The sequence below is a fragment of the Anabas testudineus genome, chromosome 17 (genome assembly GCF_900324465.2).
Source record: "Anabas testudineus chromosome 17, fAnaTes1.2, whole genome shotgun sequence".
NCBI lineage: Eukaryota > Metazoa > Chordata > Actinopteri > Anabantiformes > Anabantidae > Anabas > Anabas testudineus.
Window position 1 is genome coordinate 2,483,731 of NC_046626.1, and position 12,025 is coordinate 2,495,755.

General features: G+C 38.4%; 1 protein-coding gene across 1 annotated transcript; it reads left to right on the forward strand.

Annotated features, from left to right (window-relative positions):
- Nucleotides 1-1,561: 1,561 nt before the first annotated feature.
- On the forward strand, nt 1,562-9,266 carry LOC113172119 (peptidase inhibitor 15-like). The gene is made up of 5 exons (XM_026374950.1): nt 1,562-1,889; nt 4,193-4,311; nt 5,372-5,504; nt 6,637-6,752; nt 7,945-9,266. The coding sequence occupies exons 1-5, from the start codon at nt 1,599-1,601 to the stop codon at nt 8,078-8,080; spliced, it is 795 nt and encodes a 264-aa protein (XP_026230735.1). The 5' UTR covers nt 1,562-1,598; the 3' UTR covers nt 8,081-9,266.
- The last annotated feature ends 2,759 nt before the right edge of the window (nt 9,267-12,025 follow it).

Sequence of the window (12,025 nt, forward strand, 5' to 3'; positions counted from 1 at the left end):
AAAGTAGACCAACATCGGCAGAAGTCCACCACTATCTCCTTAGTCTTCCCCACATTGATGAGGAGGTGGTTCTGCCGACACCAGTCCATGAATTCTTGTGTCAGTCCTCTGTACTCCACGTCGTCGTCGTCAATGATGAGCCCAACAATTGCAGAGCCGTTGGGAAGGTGACATACTGTGTGTATGTGGGCAGATCAGATGAGGGATACGCATGGTTGAAGCCTCCGGAGATGAGGTAGAGGGCCTGTGGGTGCTGTGTCTGCAGTCTGCTGGTAATGAAGAGCAGTGTGTCACAGGCTGTGTCTGCATTAGCAGAGGGGGGCACGTACACCGCTATCACAACGATGTGTGTAAACTCCCGTGGCAGGTATTATGGCCACATACTAACTGCTAACGGGTTAATGTCTCTGCTGCACAGTTGCTCCCTCACTATGCAATGTCCCAGTTTGCACAATCTCACATTAACAAACACAGCCAGACCCCCTCCTTTCCTCTTACCTTTATCCTCCATTCAGAGCAGATGAAAATTATCCAAAGAAACAGACTTGGGGATTTGAGGACTCAACCATGTCTCCGTGAACACAATGTCGCTGCTGTCTGTGTATTCCTGCTGGTGTCTTGTGAGTACGGCAAGCTTGTCTCTTTTGTTGGAAATAGATCTTACATTCCCCATGATCACTGAGCAGAGGACAGGTCTAAGTCGCCTCTTCTTTTCCAAGCACTTTCTCCCCAGCCCAATTTTTTGAAGTACCTCTGTCTGGATCACATGCCTGTGTCAGGGGAACAGACAGCTCCGCAGCGCAATCAGCTGTTCAGCTTGGTTGGGTCCAGGATGTATTAATTAAAAATAAAATTAAGTGTAATGAAATTATTTGTATTGAGGGAATATGCAGGAACAGGCACTGATTAAAATGTAATGAAGGCAGGACATCTAATCGCTTTGTCATTTTACATTACATATTCAACTTGAGCTGAAGTAATGCTCTGTCTGAAACTTTAAGTTGCCATACTGGCAGCACCACTATTGGCTATTGGATCTACCAGGTTGAATAAAACAAAAACAAAACAAACTCTGACATACATGCTCACCGTACCTCAGGTGGCAGAGCAGTCGTCCACGAACCCCAGGGTTAGTGGTTTGATTCCTGGTTCTTCCTGGCTACTTGTGGAGGTGTCCTTGGACAAGACACAGAAACCCTGTAGTACCTACTGTCTGACAGCTGTCCACAATTTCCCCAAGGCAGTCAATAATGTATCTTATCATTATTATTACTATTCACCCTGCAAAAACCTCTTACAACCCAGTGAAATTTCTTCTAGCTCCGTCACTGATCCCTGCAGACTTTATTGATTCATCCTATTCTTAGTGTTGTAGCATTGTGTGTACTCTTCCAAGATTAATATAAGACATAGTATGGTCACAAGTTATATTATTGTCAAAGACTTATTGTTAAAAACCTTTGTGCTGTGTGTTTTATTTTGAAAGACACTGGGGGTGGTCCAAACCCGGTTACCTTACACTTACCGGATTAAGGAGAATCTACAGCCTCACTGTTGCCGCAGTCACCACGCAGCAAGACAACTAAGTTTGACTTTTGATGATGTTTGGCAGACATTTTAAACAAGTCATTATGAGAGTTTTTTATTTCCTGTCCTGCTCAGCACTGTTTTGCGGAGTTACTGGGCGGGTTATGAACTCCACCGGGTCTCCGCTACAACAATCATCCGACTTTAGTTTAAGTCCTGCAGCTGAACCCAGCTCGTCGTCCGGTGTCCACAGAGTGCGGAGAAAACGCTTCATCAGTCAGCAAGACATGGTGGCCATCCTTGATTATCACAACCAAGTCAGAGCCAACGTCTTCCCCCCCGCTGCCAACATGGAGTTCATGGTGAGAGACATCATATTTCATCAGGATGCAAGTACAATTACTGTAGAACTTAATTACTGTAAGACTGGGCAATATATTACGCAGCAGCGAAAAGAGAACATTTGGTTAAACTATGATTAGAAGTGCCTACACAATCTTTCAATTTTGTTTTGTAAAGTTCTTTTTTACGGGTATGGGCGCCTAAAAGTGACACCTAAATAACCGAGTAGCCTAAGTAGATAAACAAATAACTACATATATAAATATTTGACTGAAACGAAATAAATATTTTACAAGCATTGACAAATAACAATAAACAAATATCTATTTATTTAAAAAAAAACCTTTGTTATAACTTTATTTTTTATGTACATGTTAAAAATTATAAAATATTTTTATTAAATGATCTAAAATTAAAACATAATTCACAACTGCTACTGTACCACAATTAGGCGGTCAACACCTGTTAGCGATAAGAACACACAGAAGAGTGCATTGGGGCAAATGTTCTGTGTGAAAATGTTTTGCCTGAATCTTTTCCTGTCTGTATAAATGTGACCGAGAGGACGGACATATACCTTTTCAATTAACACAAACTTGTGCTAATACAGGTTCAGAGTTAGTTCAACTTGCACCTTTTCACCTTTTCCAACAGCTTGAGAGTGGGCCATGTCATTACGTCATTATATAAAGTAGTGGTGGTTTGCCTATGGCTGGTCTTGGACACCCTAATGGACCACAATACCCTAATGCAGATGTGTCAAACTCAGGCCCTATCTGGCCCACAAGATCATATCAAATGTGTTTTAGAGCTGCCCCCCAGTAAATAGTGCATACACCACTAATACCTTCACTCAATTTTGAGGATCTCCTCAGCTCAGAGCCTAACCCCAGACATCTAAGAAGAGATGTCAGGTATCTGGCTTGAACCAATGTGCATCAGTGTAAATCAGAGTGTAGCAAACTGAGCTTGAATGATGCTGTCTTTATGCACAATTTCTATTTCAAGGCATGGACTGTTAATAGTTGAAAACTTTAAGTAAATTATTATTATTTTTTGGTGTTTTGTTGTTGTTCTGTGAAAAAAGATTTTAATTAAATAGAAGGGGAAAGACTACAGATAAAGACAAAATAAGTTATTTAATTCATTTAAATAAGAAGCGAATACCACTGATGTGTGTTTAATTTCTAATTTAATTTCTCATTTGTTTATAATATTAAGCTTTGCTTGCTATAGATTCAATGTTTACTGAAAACTAAAGTTTGTTTCCATATGAAAAGTTTCAACATTACATATCTGGAGAGATGGAAAACATGCACAATTGCAGTAAATTTTTCAGTATATATTGAGTTTGGCCCGCAACTTTGTCACAGTTTTAAATTTTGACCCATTGCAAATTTGAGTTTGACACCCCTGCCCTAATGGTATTGAGGTCTTTTAAATGTCACGATGATCTATAAACAGGTATTGACTGTAAAAGTACTTGATTAATTTCAATCTATGTTCTGCTTGCTTAGAGACAGGAAGCCGACTTCTTCATAGTGGGGGCATAACAAACACTGCCAGAAATACTGTAACTGTTATTTTCCTGAAATTGAAATTCACTTTGCCTGTCTGTAAGCTATTCTGGTGTCCAATGTGCAGTATATAGTGCATAGGCAGGAAGACAGGAAAACTATATGGGGGGTTCATTCAAATTCCAAAACAAAATATCTCCATGCACACACCAGATAGGACCATTATAACTTAGTATTTTTGCTGTTTGAGAACCTAACATCCTAGAACAGAAGAAATGTCATAATTCATCACCATAACATTTGTCCCAATATCATTCTCTCTCTTATACTCAGTGTGCTCAGCTATGCTTAGCAATTCAATTCAGTTCGAATTCAGTTTATTTGCCAAATCACAACAATAATAATTCAAATAATTCAGACAATAAGTCATTATATAGTAAGGTTAAGACCTTATTTATCTGGAAAACCCAACAAATCCCACTTGAACAGCACTACGCAACCGTGGAGAGGAAAGCCTCCCTTTAATAGAAGAAACCGCTAGCAGTACCATGATCAAGGTCGGCGTTCATCTGCCTCAACAGGTATCATCTCATGCTACCAGCAGTGACAATGACCCTAGCCAAAGATGAGGAGGAAAAAATGTCAGTGACCTTTACCTGCAACAACAAACCAGTTCAATATCCCAGATGTTTAATTGACTTGATGCTGATTAAAAAGTGTTCCTTGTGTTTTTTTGAGCAGATGATTTCCTCCCTATTGTAAATTATTGTCCCTTGAAATTTGTCAGGTATCTTTTTGTTCAATAGGTGTGGGACAGTGATTTGGCTAGGACAGCTGAAGCCTGGGCTGCTACATGTTTGTGGGAACATGGACCAGCTTACTTGCTGCAGTACTATGGACAGAACCTGTCTGTCTGGACAGGGGGGTGGGCAAAACACACACACACACACACACACACACACACACACACACACACACACATACTTAAAAGTGTTACTTAGTTTTACCTTACATACACTGTTAAGTATTTTCAACAGTCTGTGGTTAATGTCTAGCCAATAAAATATTCTACCAGAAGTCACAAAAGCAGCAGTAAAAAAAAAAAGAAATTGACTTCACAGCACACAAAAATCTTTAGTAATCTCCAATATTATAACTCTCACTCCAGTGATGCACAACGTTTTTTCATTAGGTCAGTGATTCTCATAAAGAAACATTCTACTAGTACAATACAACACTTATCTATGTAATATGTATGTGTATTGAGTAACAAATAAAAAAATATTGAATAACAAGATGGAAACATCTATAAGTGTGGCTCAAATACAGATTAATGATCTGTTGGAATGTCAGGGTGTCACAAAATGTGACCCAGATTAAGACCAAGAGACAAACAAAATATGTCTATTACTGAAACAACTGAATATATGTGAGCAGTAAAAGATTACAATATATTGCCTTTGATGCTGTACACAACTACAAAACTGTATTTTCTACTAAATGAGCCAAGATACATTTGGAGCAGATAATAAGAATCTTTTAGTTTATGAAGGAAAGCTGGAACAGTAGTAATATTTGCAAATGTTCTATAATTTGTTCATGACTAATTTACACACATAAGTGTTTTTATTTTATTAATACATTATTTAAGAGTTGCAGTTTGTGATTTTATTCTTGTTTCCACAAATAGCTTTGTTTTGGAGTTATTGTCTAGTACAAAAACTTCAGTGTAGGACCTTGCACCTGGCTTTGCTGTGTCCTTCCTCTTTGTCTTCTAACCACACCAAAGACATATTTTAGGTAGGGCATATAAGAAATACCCTACATGATTGAGTGGTACCAGGGGTGTGGTAACAGGTGCACCAGATCACACATCACATTACGCCCTTCACAGAGACTTTCAACCAGGGAGGGGAATAATTGCTGTATTTCAGTTGCACGCATGGACACTTGGCTACTGATCTGTCACTCACTATCCACCACAGGTATCAGTCTATCCTGCAGCTGGTCAAATCTTGGTATGACGAAGTTAATGATTATGTGTTCCCGTATCCTCAATTCTGCAATCCCCGCTGCCCTCTGCTCTGCTACGGGCCCATGTGTACACACTACACACAGGTGAGGAGGTACAGCATCACTGCTCTTTGAAGTTTATGTGTAATATGAATCAACCTAGCAAAGGGGACCATCAGGGAGGTGCAGGGGAACGATCAGTGTGGTGGCTTCTATTCTTGCTATTTCCTAATCCCCACGAGGGATTGGGAACTGAGTCAAAAACTGGATCTGAGAATGCTTATTAAGTTCTTGAGACCATTACCGTTCAAGATGTTTTTCGCCAGAGGCAAAGACAACCCTTCCTTGGGCATGGATGCAATGGCACATTAGTGGTCACAGGGCCTTCTGTACGCCTTCCCTCCCTGCACTCTTCTATACCCACTCTACAGAGGATTCAGGTTGAGGAGGAGAACTTTCTCTTAGTAGCCCCCTACTGGCCCCAGATGGTTTCGTCCTCTGCAATGTCAATGGTCTTTCAGGGTCACCCCTGACGGGACCTTCTGTCCTAGAACCACAGGACATCCTTTTCCCCAGGTCCTCAGCCTTTTGGCTAGGCCTCTGAGAGGGCCAAGTTCCTAGCCATGGGATTTCCCCACTCCGTGGTTAGCACTCTGCAGGGAGCCAGAGCTCCATCAACGAGGGCGTCAGATTCCTATCATTGGAAGAGCGTTTCAAACAAGGCTGCTGCAAGCCTAGCTGCTTGGGACAAACAGTTTCTAAGATTAGGCTTTTATATTAGATTGTGCATGAAATCCAAAAGGCATATGAAAGGGCAGGCAGGCCGGCCCCTGTGGGGCTGAGTGTGCATCCACACTAGTCCTCGCTGACTTATGAGCATTATGGAAAGTCACCCCATCATCTGAAATCTGTGAGGCAGTCTCTTGGTCAATCCCATCTGCTGCATTATTGTGGCAGCCAGCACTTGCCCTGCTTTGTCATACTTCTGCAACCTGGCTCTGATATTGGTGTGGACCCCAGGCTGGAATGATGTGTTGTCTTTGGAACTCTAAATGAGTAACCTTCCACTCATTTGCAGTAGGGCTTAGCATCTGGCAATGTCAGTCATGTGTATTGGGGTGTCTATGGTGTATGTTTGTAGTTTCTGTTAATAGTTTCTGTATATCTGCACACGGGTGAGCACTCTGCTACACATGGTGAATCTGAATTTAGTGAATACTGTTGCTGTTTGTTTCAGATGGTGTGGGCATCCACCAATAGAGTGGGCTGTGCAGTGCAGACCTGCTACAACATGTTTGTGTGGGGAGTCCTGTGGAGAGAGGCCACCTTCCTCGTCTGCAACTACTCACCTAAGTATGAGTTCACCCTCAGTGAGTCAGTCAGGAAGAATTTTATCATTTGTGTGTGGCTCTCATAAATTTCGAATAGCATTAACTACATAAGCCCTGTTACATGTTTATGAATTGTGTTTGTGGTTCTTGCCGCAATATTATGTGTCACCCTGAACCAAGAAAGTCCTCAAATTAAAATTCCAAACTTTGTGGTGAATCATTTATGAGACTGATTTATGAACCAGATTTTATTAGACCAATCTGAATACTCATTGCATCAGCACTTTTTTTGGTGGCCTGTGTGAGGCTTAATATTGAACTTACATACAGTACCGGAAAGTAAGTAAGTTTGGTACCCCAGAGTGCAGTGCCATTAGGCATGGCCATCTACAATGTTTATTATCATTAAAAATATGCAAATGATTTCAGGCTGCTACAAAATAACCAGACAAATCCTCCAGATCGTTTTTTACAGTGAATGCAGAATGTATTCAGACCTCCTTCACTTTTTTCAATTTTATGTTGCTGCCTAAAATGATTACTACTACTTATTAATCTACAATCAGTACCCCATAATGACAATTTTAGAACAAATGGGATGGATAAATGATAGGGACACAATGACACATTAACCTTGACCTTTGAGTACCAAAATCTAGTGACCTCATCTCCCCAGATGAGGATATTTATATGTTTGAAGAAATTCCCTCAAGGGTTACCTAAGGAATCGTGTTCACAGGAATGGAGCAAATAGCAAAGTCTAATCAGTATTGATGTACTTAAATTGTAAGTAAATATACATTTTTGGTCAGTAGTATGAAACTGTCTAGGACTCAAATACAGGAGCCAGGTACAGGAAAGCGTTACAACTGTTCTTGCATAAGCTTTGACATTTTGGTGTCGATAAACAAATACTGATTCTCTTCTGTTGTTTTTTGTGGAGCTTTTGACTTTCCGATTTTCTGCAGATCTGTGCCTCTATTTAATTAGAGCCCAGGTCATGTATTAATAGGTCTGGGCTACTTTTTAAATGATTTTCTCTAACATGTTTCATCTGTTACACATGATTCAAAATTTCATTTTGATAAAGCATTTGAGTTTTGGCATTTCATAAAAATATCCTAAAGGTTCAATAGTGCTTGGGAAACTCACATAACATTTACTGCAATTTACTGTAGTTACAGTAAAAAATAAAAATAACCATTTCTGTGCAGGGGGAACTGGATGGGAGAGGCTCCTTACAGAGTGGGAATTCCTTGTTCAGCCTGTCCACCTAGCTATGGAGGTACCTGCAGGAACAACATGTGCTTTCCAGCTCTCCAGTCCAACTACATGTTTTGGTTCAAGTAAAGAGAGGGGGAAGTTGCTTTATACAGACTGTATCTATTATATTTGTTTATATTACACATATAACAATTATTCATTGTTAAACTAGCAGATGACAGCTCTGAATTGTAAGGAGGAGAGCTTGAGACTCTTTAGGCTTGGATATGCAAAAAAAGGATAAAGGATTCATATATTACATACATATTCTTGTAAGAATTTAGACCCTTTTCCACCAAAAGGAAGATTGTATGGAATATAAAACAAACCAAATGTGTGACCTGTGTGAAAAACAAAACAAAAAATAAAATAAATAATAAATAAAATATAAATAAAACTAGAATGTGCATTTCCTAAAGAAATGTGTGTGAAAGCTAAAAGCAAGCTGTCATAGCAGCTGATGCTACTGAATACTACTGGGCATGAAAAGTTTTTTTTTTTTTTCAAACTTTCTAGCAGGTTTTAGTATATATAAGGCTTCAGTATGGTTTGCACCGACTGAGAGTGTCTGTATTAGGAATATCTGTAAATGTTTCCCAATACAAACTACTGTAACAGTTTTATTGGGAAACCTCTTCAGTCTTCATGTGGGGCAACTTTGGAATGAGGCTGCAGTGGGAGCTGTTGCAACATTGCTATTCCAAACAGGGTGATTATTTTCTATTTCAATTTGCTACTTAGTATTATTCTGTCTGAAAACAACTCATGAGATTCTCACTTACTAAAATGTCTTAATGCATTTAAATCAAATACATTTTTTTATTTACAGTATAGTAAAGTGTGCAGCATATATACATTGTGCAAAATAAAAAAAAAAATTACATTTTACACAAAATGTATATTCTTAATGTATATATATATGCAGTATGTTAATACATAGACCCTGCATAGAGACATGCATACATACTTGTATGTATTGGTTTTAAGATCAAGCTGAGAAGCAACATTTGTATATATACAAATATATATTGTATATATATATGTATAAACTTCTCTATTTATTTCTGTGTTAGACTAAAATGCATAAGGTGTGCACAGTACCTCTGTATGAATAACAACCATAAGCTGAATTTGAAGGTGCTACTTTCAGTTAAAGTGATACTTTAGGAATTGAGGATAAAGCATCATTGTGAGCTCTTCCTGCAGTCAATAATCACTGCTTATCTTCAGATGAGCAGTGATGTTTGTTTTTATTATACTTTTATTAGTTGTTCATGTATGCAGTGTGAAAGTGTGTTTTTTATATTAAATACTGTTTAAATGTTGTAAATCTTAGGTGTATTATTTTCAGTGTTTCGTCCTACTGCACTTTGTTTGACTTTTTCTGTATGTGGCTTTTTAGTGATCATCCTGTGCACAGCATAAGAAAATGGAAAACCACTAATTCTGATGAGGAAAATAGAATGTAAATTCCTTTAATTGTGGTATTAGAACTGTAACACTAGATGGCAGGAACAAACCATCTGGATATAAGCAAGCAGCGGCAGCATATGAAAAAGGGACATAGGGCTAGAAATGGGCGTGAGAAAGACTAGGTGGGGAGGCAAAGTATTTTCAAACAATTCAAATAAGACAGCACTCTCACTTGTTCGTTCAGTCTTTGGAAAATTAAGTTGAATCTGAACACCAGCATGACCTTTCTTACTAATAGCTCACAGCGTGAATAGAAGCTCACATAAGCAGCAGAGCATGACAGTCCCAAATGGTTGTTCTCCTCGTCAGACTGACTGGTCTGTTTACAGCATTTATGGAAAATCCACTGTAGATATGCTGGCTTCTAAAAACAGTTGATTAAAAAAGATTTGAGGAAAAGTCCCTTTCATGAAGGGGGTAGTAAGACTTCAGTAGGTTAACACTCAGTGGGAAATAGCTGTGAGACAATCTTGCTGATCAGGCCCAGATGCTACTGAATCTTTTTCCAGATGGCACACTCCATTGAAGATGTAAGAGGATGGTCTTACACTGGTGATGTCTCTGCTGGAGCAGTCTTTTTTCTAAATATCCTAAATGGAAGCAGGAATGGCAAAAGAAGATTCTGAATGGGGTGCCCAGTGGCTTTTATTCGGTGGAATGTTGTATACATTACAGTATTGGACTGTCATGCAAAAAAACATACATGGCAGCTGTGCCATCAGTGTGTGAGTGTGTGTGTACTTGTGTGTGCGATGGGGTGAATAAGGGGGGTGGTTAAGACAATTTACAATTACAAAGGGGATCAATAAAGTATATCTGAACAACTAAAGAGAAGTTGGGAAAGGCCTGTATTGTTCGGTCTGGTTTAGTGGTTAGCACTGTCACCTCACAGCAAGAAGGACTCATGTTCAAATCCATAGGTCGGCCAGGATAGGCTCCACTACTCCACTTAAGAGTAGAAGCAGTTAGGATAATGGATGAATGGATGTTCTATCTGAACACATCTTATAAGACATAAGAATTCTTTATTGTCATTATGCATACACATAATGGAATTTGTCTTGGTAGTTCTCGTCAGGAGAATTAAAAAACACATAATAACAACAATAATAAACAACAAATATAGTAAAAAAAACAATATGTGCAAATAGACAACATGTGCAATAATATTCACAATAAGTAGCATCAATAGAGATGTAGGCACAACAAAATTAATATGCATTATTTATAAGACTTATATTTATGGTACACCTTTATACATTTTAATGATTGTGGGGGCTGGCTAGTCAGTCAATAAAACAAGCAGCCATATAGTACTGATCATGCCACATTGATGTCATTGTGACAAGTTCTTGTATTACTAATTAATTTCATGCACATGTAAATCACTGGCAGTGATATGTCAAGCACCATTAATAGATGTCAGAAAGATAAATAATTATTTAGTTTATAGCACTCACAGCATATTTCACAATGTGCATTACATGAAATGAAGTAAAGGAGTAATATACCAGCAGTCTAAATAAAAAAAAACACTGTAGAAAAAAATTATTTTGTTACCATCTCATCATATACATCTCATAGAAATACTGTACATGTACTGCAAATTCTAATTAGATAACCTTACTTAAAAGTAGCATGCAAATTAATTCCCTTAAAACTACTGAGTCAAGTGATCTAGGGTTTGTATTTCATGTACATTTAGTCATTTGGCAAATGGTTTTATCTAAAGCAACTTACAAGGTACAAGGCAAGGGCAGGGTAAGCGTCAGGAGGACTTGCATAAAGACCACCAACTGGAGGTAGACCACAGTCGGAATAGGAACCTGTCTCCCACATGGAAGGCAGCAATCTTACCATGACACTATCCAGCCACTGTTTCATACAAATAAAAGCTTCTTTAGTGTGATACACCTACAATTGAGTTTGAATAACGTGATCTTTTACTTAAGGTGTGATCTTGATTAAGTATACACAACCTAAAATTATTATTTTAAACAACCAAGTCATTTCAAGTGAAAAATAGTGCATTCTAAGCAACATATTTAAATTGAGCTAACTAATGTGACATTTCCATCAACTTAAAATTTCTTAGGCCTGTTTACTAGTAAAAAACCATACAAAGTGAGTACCTTAAAGAAACAAAGTAACTAGTACTACTACTAATAATACTACTAAGTGCTAAACATGACTTTCTATATCATTCACATTGCCTTTAGTTATGGTTAGGTAACCGTGCCCCTCCATGCATTACTATACAAGTATGCTATACTACTACTTCTGTAACCTGTCTAAATTAATGAACATTTCCTCTTTTTTCCTACCTCAGCATAGTGTCTATTCTTCCTTACATCCTGTCAGGATCTGAACAAACTGTGGATTTTTTTTTTTTTTTCCGAAGCGGTCTAATGTGGCTACATGTACAGTATTTTTCTCAAACTCTTCAAAAGAAGAAACATTTGAGCTAATTACACAGTGTGGCAGTCAGGATGTCCTAGATATATTGTGTGAAAGTTTTCCACCTCTTATGATATTTTGTGAAAGGCTTCTTCAGTTCTA

What these genes read in the sequence shown, in the direction of transcription:
- LOC113172119 (XM_026374950.1), top strand. Translation starts at nt 1,599, where the DNA reads ATGATGTTTGGCAGACATTTTAAACAAGTCATTATGAGAGTTTTTTAT. An exon ending in CTGCCAACATGGAGTTCATG is followed by an intron (nt 1,890 to 4,192) that starts GTGAGAGACATC and finishes TTTGTTCAATAG; the next exon opens with GTGTGGGACAGTGATTTGGC. An exon ending in GTCTGCAACTACTCACCTAA is followed by an intron (nt 6,753 to 7,944) that starts GTATGAGTTCAC and finishes ATTTCTGTGCAG; the next exon opens with GGGGAACTGGATGGGAGAGG.